Source organism: Macrobrachium rosenbergii, chromosome 40 (assembly GCF_040412425.1).
Source record: "Macrobrachium rosenbergii isolate ZJJX-2024 chromosome 40, ASM4041242v1, whole genome shotgun sequence".
Lineage (NCBI taxonomy): Eukaryota > Metazoa > Arthropoda > Malacostraca > Decapoda > Palaemonidae > Macrobrachium > Macrobrachium rosenbergii.
Window position 1 is genome coordinate 4279856 of NC_089780.1, and position 18314 is coordinate 4298169.

At 38.0% G+C, this 18314-nt stretch overlaps 1 protein-coding gene across 5 annotated transcripts in view; it reads right to left on the reverse strand.

Moving 5' to 3' along the window:
• Window positions 1-18314, reverse strand: part of uri (unconventional prefoldin RPB5 interactor) — a 203857-nt gene that overhangs the window by 11404 nt on the left and 174139 nt on the right. For all 5 annotated transcript variants that reach the window (XM_067082933.1, XM_067082930.1, XM_067082931.1 and 2 more), the window contains exon 8: window positions 1870-2075. In XM_067082933.1, coding sequence (XP_066939034.1) covers window positions 1870-2075 — 206 coding nt within the window. The remainder of the gene's footprint in view (window positions 1-1869; window positions 2076-18314) is intronic.

The following is an 18314-nucleotide window of genomic DNA, read 5'->3' on the forward strand; positions in this document are numbered from 1 at the left end:
TCTGCAACCTTAATTATGTAATCACTATCTTTGTATATTTCTGTGCAATGGGATTCCAGACTGCACCAGCTGCTGCTAAGCCAGCTCTCTCTGCATTTCCCATGCAACTCACTGCATCCACTCCATTTGCCACCCCAGCAGCACAGATGATTTCTTAGACAGTTCTTGCTTCCTCCGCAATGCCCACCATTCCATTACCATATTCTGCTGTTTTTATGTTAATAGTTACTTCTAGCACTCTGATATTTGCAGTATCAACAGTTTTGACCACAACAGCTCCTCCAGTATTCGTTCTAGCATGTATAGTGTTTTCAGCACTCGTCAATCAATTTGTCTGTGCTTGGAGTATCAATGTCAACAACTCCAGTGCCTCCTGCTATATCTTTAGTCACTAACTGCTTCTCTTGGCCTTTGCTGCTGTTCCAGCAGCAATGACTCGGACTACACTTCCTGGCTTTCCTACTAATTCTGATGTTGCTCATGCTGAGCAGTCAGTTACAGCTGGTCCACTTGTTTGCCTGCCTTCAGCCTTTGGTGCTTAGGCTCTCTAATGAAGATATTCAAATTCCAGGACATTCCTCTCCCTCCCACCAGCAGCTGCCCTGCTTTGCCTTCTTCAGAACTTTTGCTTCTTGAATGGTGCAAACAGAGATCTCTCTTCCTCTGAAGAAGAATATATCTCCAGACATCTTTTGTCCATAAGTATCTGCCTTCTACTTTTTGATAATGGGCAGGGGATCATTCTTACAAGTCAGATGATGCAGCCAAATTAGACCCCTCACTGATGGTTGTGTTTTTGCCAATCCTGCTACTCAAAAGAAAAATATTACAATCAGTTTAATGTTGAAGGATGCTGCTCACACCTTAGATCAAGAGGTATCTGATAGTTCCCTGTCTTTCTCTTTCATCTCTCTCTTTCAGTGATGCTGCTTCTGCTATCAGAATTATCACTCCAAAATGTTTAATGAAAAAGCTCTCCTCCTGCAGTCTAATGACCCTGGTAATCCTACCCACGAAGTCAGAGGGGTCCCAATCATTTATATCCAGGACTTCTGCTCTTACAAAGCTTTGACCCAACACATGTAAGAAATACTCCTTTTAGATGTTTTTGACTGGGTATGTTTTTAACCTCCAGTGGTCACAAAGATTTAAGAAAAGAGGCAAACCTATCACCAACACAAAAATGCAATTAAGTGTTCAATATCTACCAGCTACTTATGATGAAACAGTCAAATAACAGAAGCATTTCATGAATACGATGGGGCTCCCTTAAGGGGAAAATCTCACCTCTTATCCAGTAACTGCTCTGGTGTTATTTAGCATTTACTTTATTCTTCTGTATGAGACATACAAAATAAATAAGTAAACATATTTGTAATTAATGGCAACAATAACAATAATACTGTATACTAGATTACTGACTAGCAGTTACTAGATAAGAGTGACATTATTCTCATGAGTCCCACTGTATTTATGAAATGCTTTTGTTATCAGACAATATCATCATATGTAACTCTGGATATTGAGCACTTCTTAATTACTTTTGTTTAGTGCTTGTTTGCCTCGTTTCTTAAATCAAGGTGACCAATAACAATAACAATACTACAATAGCAACAATAACAATAATATAGTATTAAAATAAACAAAGCATGAGTAGTGATAATAACTAAATAATTAAAGTTGAGAAACAATCACTTCGAAGCTTCCATTCAACCTGTTTTCATAATCCATTTAAAAGCAATAACCCTACTCTACACAAAGATTTAATATTAATCAAATGCAGTTACAAATTTCAAATAAGAGCATTGCAACTCATGCTTATATCAAAAGACTTGATGGAATTCACAATTCATTCATATGAAAACTTACTGGTTCTACCGATCCTTTGCTATCACCTTCATCTTCTTGTTCTTGTTCGTCTTCACCATCATCATCATCATCCTCATCATCATCATAATTTTTAGGGAAAAAAGGTTTTAGAGGTTTAGGAGGGCTAGCCTTATCAGCAAACGTTGAAGAACTTTCAGCCATTCTGTTTGGAAGACTACATCTGCTTTCATCATCCGAGTGGGTATCTGGAAACATAATTAGATGAGTGACTATTAAATGAGGATTATTCATCAGCCAAACCAGAGGGAAAGATTTAACAAAGAAGAATGAAAAGTAGACCACCAGGCCTGATGCAGTAACTTGGTAAAATTCCAAAGGCACATATGCGTTAGTTTTTCAATAAATACTGAACTACAATGTTAACAAATTCCGGTAGGTTAAATGACCATTAGAAGTATAGCTACTAACTAATTAGTGACAGTGGGTTCCAGTTTGTGACAGATTACCAGTGCAGCTGATAACCAACTCACTCCTATTTTTCCAGTGGCACATGAAGAATAGATGTACTAAAATGAAGAGATTCTCAATTCAGCAGTATGTGAAAACCCTGCTAAGTAAGCCATCAAATACCATGCAACAAGAATGCTATTTCAACACAGATATCATAGCTATTCCCATTAAAGCTCTAAATGTTCCTTACTACCTTGGCACAGTATATTCTACAAATAAAAAATGTACAATAAATGGATTAAACATTAAATTTTTATGACATGAGATATATGCTTCCATATTAACAAATCAATCATACAGAACCATCACCATGGTCTACATAATCCTTGGGACACATTTACTTTTAGATATTCAACACACAAATATTAAAGTTGCTAAGAATGATGGGTACATAGGCACACCTTGACCAACTGGTTAACAATACCTATCTTCCTCACTGTATTACCTATAAGGATGTGTCACAGCAAGAATGAGGGGATGGGATGTAGGAATTCATTATATATTACTGATGGGTTTGTTTAAAAAAATGCAGTTCATACCACTTGCCTTTTACCACCATCATTAATGCATGGGTTGCCTACACAAAATACAACTGTATGGGTAGAAACTCGTCAAATAGTAATCCATGAGTTTAAAATGTAATACCTATGGAAACTACTAAACAAAAGATTTACCAAATACATCTCATATTCTAATACACACGTACCAAATGATCCACCTCTATTGTGCCAAATAGAAAGTTAACTGTTTAAAAATACTCAAAGGCAGAGCACTATTAATCTTAAAGTTAGCAAACACCAGTTAAGGAGGATTATTTTATATAGTATTTCAAGCCATTATTTTTCATCAGATTTATCCCCAACACCCCTATCGACAACACGCACAACTGCACAGCTATTTCAACACAACCAAACATTATGAAAGGAATCAAGGATACTTCAAAAAGAATACAGTACACGATTCACTAAAAATTTCTAGTAAAAATTACAAATACTATACATATGCATGGTTTGCTAATTTAAACAAATAATGCAACAAAAACACAAGTCTAAAAAAAATAGGTTTTGTCGAGTCCTCAAGGAGTTACCTTCCATGGGTCTGTCAGAGCTCCATGGTGACCAAACTAATATCAAAAGAATTCTCTTTTAGTCTGTCTCTGGCCAGGTACTGTGACATACTGTAATGATAAACACTATAACACGTGATGGAGTATGTAATGGACTCAAAGATAAGAGGGCTTTTTCCCTTATCTTACAGCAAAACTGTACCCAGGTTATTTCCTTTGTCAATCCTGCTAGAAGGGGAAGTGATTATTGCGCATGCACATCTGCGCATGCACAGTCTGCCATATTTTCAACAAACAAGACTGGCATGAGACCAGAAGGCCATTACTTTCTGTTGGTCAATGCAGGTTGATCCTTTGCCCAAACCCCATGCCTTTTCATCAGGGAAGTGGGAGGGTTTTGAGGACTCAACAGCAACTACCAAAAATACGTTTTTCCTACGTCAAAACCTATTTTTTGATACTGTATTGCTTGTTTCGTCATCAAGGAGGTTCAAAAAGAAATTGACAGGTGATGAAATGGCTTAAGCTCTCAAATATTAATCCCAAAAACCCAAAGAAAAAACATTTCTGGTCCTAGGTCAGTCCACAAGTTTCAAGCCCCATTCTTTATTTCAAATACCCCTCAGGGTTGGTAAGAAAGAACAAGAAACTAAACACGAATTTATGTTTCAGGGTACAGCTCTACAGTGACTTACCTGAGCATGCTGTGTTTTGTTGCAGTACTGTCACACCTTCCCCCAGCGATAGATAGCATACTCACCATCAAGAAAACCCCTGGTTTTCTGCTGTAGCACCTATGGGATTAGGACTAACCATACCACCTACTGATACACAATGTAGTCGAATCTGTTCGAGCTCGTGGAAATAATGTTTTAAGAATACCATCTCTGATGACCACCCTGTAGATTTGGAGACGTCTTCAAAGGAGACATTTCTGAAGGCCAACGATGTACTTACTTTCCTATCATGTGACCTAAGAAAGGAGTGTGAATTTGCCTTTTTAATGAGGGACACTAAAATTATTCTCAGCTCTTGTAGAGAGAGAGTGCTTTGTTTGTGTTAGGGTGTAGGAAAATCGGACCCTCTGGGATGTTTGCTGTGGACTCTAGGCAAACCTTAAGTGCTTGAACTGGGCATTTTTATTTACTAAACTGAATTTTCTTACCAAAATACATTTCCTTCTTAAAGGATTCTCATTCTTGGCCAGGAATGATGGGCCAGGGGACAATAATAATTGATGGTCAGCTGTTTGCATGATGTATCGTCCACCTAGCTCTTCGTTCGGTGAGTAGGTAGAGCTCTGGACTGACACTCACCAGGCCTGAGTTCGAGTCTCCAGCCGGCTGATGAAGAGTTAGAGGAATTTATTTCTGGTGATAGAAATTCATTTCTCAATATAATGTGGTTCGGATTCCACAATAAGCTGTAGGTCCCATTGCTAAGTAACCAATTGGTTCTTAGCCACATAAAATAAATCTAATCCTTCGGGCTAGCCCTAGGAGAGCTGTTAATCAGCTCAGTGGTCTGGTTAAACTAAGATATACTTAACTTCACGTCTCAGAGAGCCCAGTTCACTAATATGAGCTCCTAATACTAACACAATCAAGAAGATCGCCTTTTGCAGCATGCGAGTTGTGGTTGTATTGGGTCTACTTAATTGGGGGTTGACAGAAGTCTATGCACCTTATTCAAGGACCAAGTAACTGGAGCAGGTCTTTGTAGTGCTAAAGACTGGAGACGGGAAGCGACAATTTCTATACTAGAGTCAATACTGAATCCATAACGCAAGGGTTCTGTTAATGCTGCTTTACATGCCATGATTGTTGTAATAGCAAGGCATTTGTCTTCAAAAAGGTATATGAGAAAACCTAAGTGTTTCCGGAGAGATCTCAACTGGGCTCTCTGCATGGATATACTCTAACCATATCTTTCATACGGACTGGTATTGTCGAATAGATGATGTCCATAGTTTTTGCACTATGTACCTAGCAATATTGTGTGACGACTTTCCCTCCTACTGTCTGGGATAGAACAGCGGAGGGCAGTGGAACTGTTCTTTTCACCCATTGTTGAAGTGATAGGAACCAATGCCTGTTTGGCCAATTTGGGGCTGTTTAGTAGGCAGTTCCTTTAAAGGTTAGTAGCTTGCTCAAAACCTTCAAAATCTGGACAATGGGGGAAAAAGTATATTGTCTTCCATTTGTTCCAGTCTTGTAGGAAGGCATCTCTTGCTTTTGCTTGACTGTCCAAGTTCGGAGACACATACACTGGAAGTTTGTGATTCTTGTATGTGGCAAACAGGTCCACTTCCTGTTGTGGAAGCAAGTTGGCTACTGTTTAAAAGGAGTGGTTGTCCAACATTCACTCTGTTGAGGCGAACTCCAAACAAGTGCCGCTTCCTTGTTTGCACCATCCAAAGGATGGCTAGCATCACCATATTGAGAGAAGGTGAATGTGATCCTGCCCTCCTGATGTAAGACACAGCAGTCATTTTGTCTAGAACCAACAAAATGTGTGGCTCTTTTGGAGGTTTCAGTTTTTTGAGAGACAAAAAGAGCCATCAGCTCAAGGAAATTGATATGACAATCCCTCAGAGTAGCTGACCACCTCCCTGGCACCTGACGATCCTCCCAAAGTCCTCCCCAAGTTGTCAATGAGGCATCTGTATATATTGTCACTCGTACAGGCTGCATGTATTGTCACTCATACAGATGGAGGAGTCAGGGTGATCTGTTTCACCAGAGACTCCTTCCAGGTCCAAGGCCAAAGTATCTCCCCTACTTTTTTATCCTTCCGATGAGGTCAGTCTTGCATCTTTTCTTGCATGTGATAGCCAGAATCTGTTCACATTTTTTAGTTGCAATCTAAGTGTTGGATCTATTACTGGTGTGAACTGCAGCAGGCCCATTGTACATTCTAATTGTCATCTGGAAACTCTGGGCTGTGCAAGGAATGTTTTGAAGTCTTTCCTTATTCTGTTTTGAGTATTGATGGGGAGAGACAACCAGTTTTTAAGAGTATCCCAACACAGCCCCAGCCACTGAAAATGTCTGCTGGGCATGAGGCAGGATTTTTTCCAATTCATTAGAAAACCTTTGGCTGGCATCTGTTGACCACTGCTCTTAGGTTTCTTAAACCTCTTTTCCGGTGGGCCCCCAAATTAACCAATCATCTAGGTAGGCTATGAGTTGTATTCCTTCTTGTTTGAGTTCTCAAACAACTACCATTGTTAATTTTGTAAAATGTCTTGGGGGCAATGTTTAGCCCAAAGAGCATGACTTTGAACCTGTATATATCTTTCCCTATCTGGAACCCTAGGAAGGGGTAGGAGGGGACAGCGATAAGGATGTGCCATTATGCATCTTTCAAATCTATAGAAACAGTCCAGGTCCCTTGTGGAATGACTGAATGTACTTGGGCAATCGTAGTCATCCGAAACTTTTGGCAAACAATGTGCTTGTTCAAGGTTGATAGGTCGAGGATCACTCTCCATTTGGAAGAATCCTTTTTGGGGACAGTGAAGAGACGTGCTTGTTAGCGAATATACTAATGTTTCTCTATGGTTCCCTTTAGCAGGGCCGTCTGCACGTAATCTTCCAGAGAGGGGTCTGGTTTTTGGAGGAACCCCCTTTAAAGGAGGGGGGGATGAGACCATTTCCACTCCAGCCCATTGAAAATAATGCTGTCCCAAAAGGGACGACTTTCATTGTCTGTGGTGTCATCGAAGCTGACCCCAGACCATACAATTCCTGTTGGGATGCACCTCTTCCTCTGCATTTGCCCTTGATAGGCATTCCAGGTGTTGCTTTTCCTTTTCCCTTGTAGGAGTGTCTTTGGACCCTATGAAAAAGATGTCCTTGTTGTTGCTGTTGCCCCTTTGTAGGGAGTTGTCCCTTCTGACCACCTATCTGTTTTTGAGGGAAACTTTGGGGGTGACGACTAAAGGCTTATGTGATTTTTGGTCATAGCGAGCCTTTTTTGGGTAGGTAAAGGGAAGTTTTGGATTTTTTGTTTCCTGAATTCCCCTTTTCCAAGGAGAGTGTACACTACAATTCTGTTGGCAGGCTTGCTTGTTAAATTGAACCACAAAAGACTACTCAAACAGGTTCTTACAGAAGGGGTTAGACTGTAATAATGAAGTCACATTGGGGAGTGACTTGTTGGAGCCCTCCAGTGTTTCCATGCATGCTTTTATACACCATTTTAGAAAGTCATAGAGTGCTTCCCATAGGGTTCTCATAAGACTTTTGGCCACGACAGCAAAAACTGTTCTGGAATCTTCTGAAGCCATTTATACTAAGGAGGCGGATCCTAGCAAGAAATTCTGATGAGGCTGTCCCCTCTGAGATTCTTCTCATACGGGTCCCAAACTCCTGAGATGCTATATCTGGAGGGAGCTTTTTCCTTTCAAAAGGTAATCAAAGCATTGCCCATTCCTTGGTGGAATTATTCGAGACTGGGATGACTGAGGCAAATGGCTTAATTCTGCCACTGTGTCTTGTTTTCTAGTCACTACAAAATCCTGAAAATCTGCCTTCACATGGCTAATCATTTTAAAAACGAAGGGATGGAAGGCTGCGGCTACTTGGCGAGCAATTTGGGTCTTATCCAAAATAGCAGTAGAGATCCATTTTCTGTTGACCTGGTAAAGGGTGTCTTCTATAGCTTTTAATGCTATAGACATAGGTAGGAACCGTTTCTTTTAGTGGTTTCTCAATGTCTGCTGAAGGTGGTACCCGGCACCATTCTGTACTGTATTAGGGAATGCTGCCTTGTCTCTAAACTGTACATGTACAATTTCGATTATAGTTTTTCTCTCGCTAATTAGATAATTACCATTGGGAGAGAAAATGCACACTGAGGGATCTCGCCAAGGGTTATCAGTATCATCAGGGGTGAATACTGGAGCCCCTATAATCTTTTGATCTAAAATCTTGTAGTCTGAGCTGGCCATTTTGTTGTTTCCAGTCGGAATTCTAGAATCAAACCCTGTTTGGGCAAAATTTGTATCCACTCTTTCTTTTTGGTTACAGGATTAATAATTTTTACACCTTGTGGTGTAAAGGGCTGACCTAACTTCCTTTTCAGAATTATGTATCATGTCTCTTATATATTGTCGTTCTGTAGCAAGAACATCTTTAATGTTACTCATATAATTTCCTTAAGGAATTGATCAAATGTTGCAAACTGTGTATCCCTTTTGGGGGAGCTTATGCAATCTGACTGAGCTTCAACAACTGAAGTATAACTGCCTGTTAACCAAGGGGCAGAATTCCTGGGTAAATTACTATAACCCTTCGAGAATATAGTAATTTCAGTTGGGGTTAGATGGATCCTAGTATCCCTCTTGGGGGAAAGATCCTCTTCAGCATCTGAGAGCTGCATGGGGGATAGATCCCCTTCTGGAAAGTTTCTCCCATGATTAGCCGAAATTTGTGTCCCTGATCCTTCCAACATAAAGATTCCTCCCTTTCCTCAGCGGGGTTAACCTGGAAGGTACTGGGGACTGATGTTTCTGGGTTTTGGCCCAAACAGAGATCTTGTTCTAGAAAAAGGTTAAGTGTCTGCTATTGTAATTCTGCTGGAAAGATATAATCTCCCTCTTCCTCACCTCTACTGAACCCTAGGAAACCTTTGTGACAGCTTAAAACGAGCTGATTCATCCTTATAATTTGTCTTCAGAAGCATACTAAAAATTTTGCAAATATCTGGTGACCAACCAAATTTTCCTTGTTTTTTGCAAGGAATATGCTCATGGCAGGTGGATGGGCCGTACCAACTGGTAAAAAGCGAACGAGCAATCTACTGTGAAACACTTAACCTGAGGGTCCCACATAATGGCGGCCCTGTAGTGATATGAAAAAGTTTTTATTAGTAACTAGTTAGTACTTATTGTATGTGATCCTTATATAGATAGTATATTCGATATTACAGGCTAACTTAATTACAAGTGTGTAGCTGTAATATATTTTATTTACTAAATTGTTATATGTGTTGAATATCTATATTATCTTAAACACAATAAGATTTAGGTTAATTTTGCACCAGTATATAGCTGTATTACTATACACTTAGTCCTTTTGCAAGGGATATGTTTAATTCAATTTTTAAATGATATGCCATTCAGGATAACTGCTATAAATTAATTTGATTGTTTAACCCAGGCTACTGTTTTATATGGCTTAGGTTAATGCTTCTAACATAATTTACCTTTAAACTGAGAATAGAGGATTATTTAAAGGGTTCTCACTTAACCTATTCTAGGTCACTGCTTAGTCTCGGCTTCTTTAAATCAAACTTAAGGGTATAAGCTCTAGAGAAAAAAACCCTCTTATAATCTAGTTTGTTTTTTACCTGGCAGAGATTACTCTTCTACCTGATATTCAGCCAATGCTTTATTTAATCTAAACTACTCTTTAGGCTAATAATAGGATATTCCCTAAAGGGGTTCCTATTTAATCTAGTTAGATTACTGCCTGGTCTAAGTTTATGTCACCTTTTAATCTAGCCTAGGTTACTGTTTATATCAAATGCTAGGCTATCTGGTCTGAATTACAGCTTAGACCAATAACAGGATATTTCTGAAAATGTTCTCACTTAACCTAGTACAGGCAGCCCCGTTATTGGCGATCCAGTTTTACAGAGCTTGTCAAGCAACGAATTGGCAATTTTCAGTGCCAATAATCACCGATTTCTGCTTATTGGCGCTGATAATCAGGTATTGGCGCCGATACATACCTAACAGAGGCGCCAATCTCCGGTTATTGGCACCGATACCTGGTATCGGCGCCGATAAGCACCGAAAACCGCTGATTTTTGGTTATCGGCAATTTTCGCTTATCGTCACACCATCAGAATGGATCCCCCACTGATAACTGGGGACTGCCTGTATAGGGTACTGCCTAATCCAGACTATTTAGATCACCCTTAAATGTATAGGATATACAAAACAGAAACTCACTAATATGTAGCCTTATAGCTGGGCTACTATTTTGTCTAGCCTAGGTTATCATTTTTATCTAATCCCAGGCTAACTTTTCTAGGATACTACTTAGGCTAATAATAGGATATTTCTTACAATGTTCTCACTTGACCTAGTATAGGGTATTGCCAAATCCAGATTATTTGGACCATTCTTAAATGTATAGGTTACATAAAACAAATTTACCTTAATATGTAGCCTTAAAGCTAAGCTACCATTTCATCTAGCCATGATTACTGTTTCATCAAGTCCTAGGCTACCTGGTCTAAGCTAATGCTTAGTCCAATAATGGGATGTTTCATAAAGGGTTATTGCTTAACCTAATATAAGGTACTACCTAATCCAGATTATTTAAGTCTCGCTTAAATGTATAGACTATATAAAAAAGAAAAAATTTGACTTCAAGTATCCCTATAGTTAGGCTACTGTTTGCCTTGCCCCGATGACTGCTATTACCTAATCCTAGGAACCTTGGTTAAAAGCTACTGCAATAGCCCCATAGTAGGATATTTCTTAAAAGGTTCTTACTTACTCTAATTCAGGTTACTGCCGAATCCAGGATATGTAATCCTACGTTATGGGCTACAGACAACATCCACTATTTATTCCGTCTAAGTTATTCTCACTTAATCTGATCTAGGCTACTGCCTAGATTACTGTAGACATCATATAATCTGAAAGGGTTTTTTATATTAATGATAAATTGTGGAACATTTCTTTTAGTTAAAACATCTAACTGAAATGACAAATTTTAAAAACAATTTGCACTTTTCACAACTAACCATCTACGATTGCAACTTACAAAGAAAACCCAGGTTTTCAGCTTTCACACACAAATTAACTATCAATTACAAAGTCTAAAACTTTCACTACGACTATTTCCATAATTACTGAATTTTGGAGCACTGACGTAAACGAATCTGTTCCAAATGGACCAACGAAAGGTAATGACTTACTGGTCTCTTGCCAGTCTGTTTGTCAATAATACGATTGACTGCACACGTGCAATAATTACTTCCTCTTCTAGCAGGTTTGACGACGGAAATAACCTGGGTACAGCTTCACTGTAAGATAAGGGAAAGAGCCCTCCCATCTTTGAGTCCATTACATACTCCAGCATTTGTTATAACATTTATTATTATGACACAATACCTGGCCAGAGACCAACTAAAAGAGAATTCATTGATATTAGTTTGGTCACCATGGAGCTCTGACAGACCCATGGAAGGTAACCCCTTGAGGATGAAACCAGCGACTACACTATCAAAAATGCTTATTTTCTGTTTACTGTGCAACATTACTTTGTTATCTATTTCCTTTTACTGGCTTCCTGCTGTACAATATATTAACAATCAACATGCACAGCTATTTGTACAGAACAATAATATCAGCAAATGGTTTGTGATTACCATTGCATAATGTATTTAACAGATCTAATAAAAATATGCATACATACAATATACATTCAACAGTTAATAATGTTCGCTAATTTAATCTGGTAAATTCCTATAAATGAAAGCTATTCATACATCTGCATTCAAACATGTATTTCACTCATCATTACCTATTTTTTTTATTTTTCTTTTACTCTCAATCAGAGCTTTATGTTTGATGAGCAATATAAGTTAGCCCTTGAGGCAATAGTTTTGATATGCTATACATACACACACACACACACACAACACACACTGTGATTTTGCATTTCTTGAATAATACAGTCCCAGGAAATTAAACTACAAATTGGGTCCCCCAAAACTCTCAAGAGACAAAATGGGGTGGTGGGGAGTAGTGAATGGTGTTGGCTACTTGCCTAAAAGTGTCAGGCAGTCCAAACTGATACACAATACTACAAAGAAATATCTCAGCAGTGAAACACACTCAACAAATTTTGTTTCGTGATTAAATTATTTGTTCATCATCTTTTTATGATTGTTGTAGCATATAAAAATTTGGAAGTCAAAATGTCTTTACTAAAGGGACATCTCCATGAATGGTCTTCTTTGATTTGGCTGCAAATGATCCAGAACTGACTGCTCTGTCAGCACATCATTTCTTCAATTCCTACATGGACAGGGATCTACCATACCACATCATTTTTACCTGCTTGAAGAAATAGAAATGAGAATCATGTCTTAAGTCCTTTAATGGCCTAAAACAACCATTCTTCATCCTACCATGATAAGATGTCAGTCAGCCATGAAAATATAACTAATTACAGAACAGTTATTTTGAGAACAGCAAAATATGAAAAACATCATCCCTTGAAGAGGCTTTGGGTAAAATGTCAGCCATTTTATGAAATTTCCTTTATACCAAGTAAAATGTAAGCAAGGAAAATACATTATAAAGTGTATAGAATACTTGATAATCTCGTGAATGTGGCTGGAACACCATAGTGTTATGGTGACATAACTGGATATAACCAATGAACTACTCTAGCCAACAAGAGTACCTTCAAAGACAACAAACACTGTACAGGTGCCACTTCTATTCCTCTTACATCTCAAAAAACATAGATAAGCACATACTGGCCACTAATATGTGCTTGATTGCACCCTAAACTGAACTGCACCTTAATATTAGATCTTTGGCAAATTACTTTATGAACCTTCCTTAACAAAAGTACCTAATTCTATAGGATTCTTCCACTCATTGGTATTTCTAAAATATTTCCCAAGGATATAACCTGTAATCTTTTATATTCCATAGCTGCTTTACATGGGTTTTATATAAGGCCTACTTAGGCTGAGAGATCTCCATTGTTAATTAAGCAAGCTGACCATAGACTGGTATTAATTACGCCTAACAATTCTTTTAAACAAGAGGCTTCACTCATCACAGCTATCCAGTGTCACAAAATTTTCCTGGAATGAAGTGCAGGATGACAAAAAAAAAAAACTACCCTTGTCCAGGTATGTCATAATCTCACAAAAATCCAGTGGCACTGTACAGATAACTAAGGTATAATTCTTACTGTTAAAACTAATTTGACCAATGCATTTACAGACCATGGAATGATGTGATTACCCTTATCAGGACTGCCATGCCCTTATACAGATAGAAGATACACATACAAGTTTAACACATGAAAATATATTTATCCCTTGATTACAACAAAATAACTCAAAACTAGCATACCAAAGTGATATCAAAAACTTTCATTTTCTTTCTACAATAATTACAAAGTAGCTGTTACTTAAGTAAAATAACTAAAAACATGAGAAATAAAATTCAGCACTTTCACACTAATATTAATATAAACTTGAGTAAATTCATTTTTACAGAAAGGTCTAATTTCAAATCAATGAAGACTTGATTGAGCACTTGCTCTGTATATTCATTACACTAATCTTCTTCACTCATCAGCTGGTTGTTAGAGTAATGAACAAAAAACACTGATTAATCAGACACACTAAGAGTAATAAGCCAAACGAGAGATTACACATCAAATTAAAGTAACATGAAATGTAAATAATTATGCTTCGTTTGTAAACATAACTGAATGTCACCTAATTAATTTGGCTATAAAATGATGATTCAAAAAAAGGTATCCTTCCTCTACTAAAGAACACTTGAAGAGAATTCTAGAATTAACTAGAGAAACACAGAAGGGAGATACAAAAATTCAATTGTGCTCAGTAACAGAGCTTCCACAGAATGACAGCTTTGCACAGGACAACACCAAGTAAAGAATGAAATATTAACAGTAATAACAACTTGAATTTCATGTTTGATAACATAAATTATCCATGCTCCACTACTGTAAAACATATTAACACAGTAATAACTGGACACAAAGCTAACAGCAGTCTTCAAAGTGAAAATGGCAAACATAACAAGCCAATTAAGTGAACCCCACTTACACAAACTCTAACAAACCAGCTAACTTATAAAAACTCATGATTACACTGCAGTGTAATTGTACCGCAACTGATAGAATTACAGAAATTACAGAAACCAAATACAGTTAATCAATAAACATGAGAGCACTTGGAGGTCGAGAGAAACTACAGACAGAGAACAGCACTTACTATACCTATAAAAACCCAAGATAAAATGTAGAAGTAACAATTTTTTGCAAGTAAATCCCACAAGTGAGTACTTTCTCATCAGCTTTGCTATACAGTCAAACCCCAGTACTTGTGGCAGTTAGGAGCCACAACCACCCACAAAAAGCAAAAATCTACGGTAAGTTGTTAACCTTCTCTACAAATGCTTGTAACTACTATTTTAATAGCTCAAACACCAAATATAACTTCAACTAAAATTATTATAACTGCCTACTTTAACAGTTCAAATATCAAATATACAGGCAGTTCCTGGTTATCAGCGGGGGTTCCATTCTGACAGCACGATGATAACCGAAAATCTCTGATAATTGAAAATCGACAATTTTCGGTGCCTCTGTTAGGTATGTAACACCACCAATAAGTGGAAAACGGTGATTTTTGGTGCCAAAAATTGCTGATTTTCATCACTAGAAGCCCCATAAAATCGGATAGCCGATAACCGGGGACTGCCTGTATCTTAAACTATCATCCTACACAAAATATACCTTAAACTATCATCGTAAGACACTTTAATATCATTTCAAAGTCATCTTACAACATTACCCTTAAAAATATATGGCTTATAGCTATGTGTGAAAACTAATAAAGTTCCCCTCTATTCAGGCACAGCCATTTTCTCTCATACAGTATTCAAGCCATCCAATTTTCTTTTGCAGTAGATAGGGAAACATAGGGATTCCACAAACAGAGTTAAGTACTGTACCTAAATATCTAAATATGTATTGAAAAACAAATACATTTTATTGATATTTCGCTGTTTACATTAATATTAATATTTGAAAATTAGTAAATCATTTTTTGTATAAAAAAAATGCAGTACTGTAATTAGCAAATATTCCTCTACAAAAAAATCTGCTAGTGAATTTTCTGCAATTTATTTGGATTTACGTTCCACAGAAAAATCTGTGACTAACTGGAGCCATGAATGCTGAACTGCGATATAGCATGGGTCCACTGTATTCCCATCTGACTATACGGCAGACCTTTTCAGCTTTACCTCCCACTCAAGAACAATGCCCTGTATTCACGGAGGATGCATACCGCATCCCCCCCGCGAATAGTTAATATCCGCGAATACTTAAAACCCCTCTAAAAACACTTAGAACTGCCTATTTTGATAGTTTAAACACAAGAAAAACCCTCTAAAAATGCTTATACCTGAGTATTTTAATAGTTTTATCACAAAAAGTGCATTTAGTCATGAAAATGATATGAAATTGCAGTAACTAGTGGATATTTCTCAGTGGAAAATACAGCGACTGGGCAAATTTTCCGCGAATAATGGGTAGATACGTTTCACAGAGAAATCCGCGAATACATGAGTCCGCGAATCACGAGAACGCGAATACAGGGGGTTTACTGTACACAGTCTAGTTAAACTTGTTTAATAATAATAATAATAAGAATAATAACAATATAATAATAATAATATAATATAATAATAATAATAACAATAATAATAAGGCAGTCCCTGGTTAATGGTGGGGGTTCCATTCCCAGCTGTGCGATGATAACTGATATCATCGTTAACCGGAACATCAAAAAAATTGTGGTAATACAATAAATGGCATTTATGACACCATAAGCTCCGATAAACCACTTAACAGCACGGTTAATCAGTTATCGGTGCAGATAAACTGCTTATCGACACCAATAAACTGCTTACTGATGCCGATAAACCACTTACCAGCGGCGAAAATGTGGTTAACGACGTCACTGGCCAAGCACCATAACACCAAAACCCTGTTAGAGTTTAGAAGTATTTGTGAGGAAATCCTTTACGGGATTGTTACTGTAGTAATTGTGAGATGATATTTTAATACATTACTACTATTTTACGGATATAACCCATTGATTACATTACCTTATATCATACTAAGGACACATACTTGTGGCCATGTCAATCTGTTTTAATCTGAAGTGTTTGCTGCCTATACAGTGACACAGGTAACTAACACTAGGTAGTTTTTAAAAAACACTTGTTCCTTTTATCCCTATTGGGCTGCTATTCTGCAGACCCTCAGATTACCTGTGCCCCAGCAAATTACTCAATCTCCTATTCGACTGTGGAAATGGCTCATAATTACCCTCCATGAGCCAGCCCCTGAAGGAATAATGAAGAATTTGGCTGGTTGCTGGACAAGTGAAATATGCAACATGTTCCTGACAGCAAGTTTAAATGATGAAAGGGCTGTCTCTGTGAGTTATATGTTTCAGGAGGAGTACAGAAGGAGGAGACTGCATCTTTTAGGCACCCCTCTCCAAGCAGAATCCACGTTTGGGACACTACTGTACTCCAAAAGCACTGGATTCTAGAAACTCCCACTTCAACTCCTCCAATGGAGATGAAGAGTAAAAGTTCAGTTCATCTCTCTCTCTCTCTCTCTCTCTCTCTCTCTCTCTCTCTCTCTCTCTCTCTCTCTCTCTCTCTCTCTCTCATAAAAGAAATTATTTATATAATTGTGTTTATCAGTAAGCATATTGCATTAACTGTTTACTTAAGGTTTCAACCAAGGATATATGGCTGCTAAAGTTGATTTACTATATGTCTTGGATAAGTACGGATTCGCACATTTTTTACTGCCACATCATGTGAACAGTAACAGCAAATAATCCAGAGAAAAAGAGAAATGTGAGCAAATACACAGGAAATGTGTACTGCAGTTTATCTCCCTCTGATATATATGTTTATGCATACACACAAACATACATGGCATATGTACATATACACAGACTGAGACACTCATGGGCAAGAAAAGTTCTGATATACCTCGGCTGGGCAGTTAATACCAAGTTACTTTACTTTGTAATTGGTTCACGTTTTTCAGTCTGCTGGTATCTCAACTTTGGGGAAGCTTACTGAACATTAAAATAACTTTGTTTGCAAATTTAAACATTCATAAACTCAATGTCACGGTAGGAGCTATCCACTAGAGGCAAGGAGATTGAAGGGAGTGAGAAGGGACACACACACACACACACACACACACACACACACACACACACACACACACACACACACACACACACACACACACACACACACACACACACACACACACACACACACACACACACACACACACACACACACACACACACACACACACACACACACACACACACACACAGAGCATAGCCAAGCCAATGAAAGAACAAAACTTCTGTGACAAAATCATGGCATACCATTCTCAGCCGCTAAAAAGCAACAAAACAGTATGAAATGCATTGATGTCCTTGCTTGTAAGCCAATAACAGTCATAAAAGCTCCCAAGCAGATGAAAGCCCACCCAGCACCCCTAACTCAGTTCTCCCAGTCCTCCCAACCTATAAGCACTTACCCTAGCATAAACCCTCACTACTCAACCACTAAAAAGTGATAAACAAAATGGCATTCAAGTGATGTCAATGCTTTCAAGTAAATTACAGTCACAAAAGCTCCCAAGCAGACAAGGGCCTTCCCAGCTCTCCTCACTCAGCTTTATCTCCCAAATCCTTACCCTGGCCTACCACTCCCACAATACCACTTTCTCAGTGTGCTTGTGACTGTATACAGGGTTACCATCACCTCTTTCTACCTGTGCAGTGTTGCCAACTATACATACTTTTTTTAAATTTCATTTACTGTATAAATATTTCATATTTTGTATATATGGTACTATATTGAGATTCTGTGGACCGCTGGATAATGTCGATATCCTGATAGCATGAATACAGATAAATGGGTATGTAAGTAAAAAATTGTCTTTTAAGCATGCAGCATTGACAATGACAACTGCAACAGCTGCAATCAATTTTTCTTTCTTATACATATATGCTCATCAATGTCATCCCTCTTTGGAGAGGTAAATAGTTG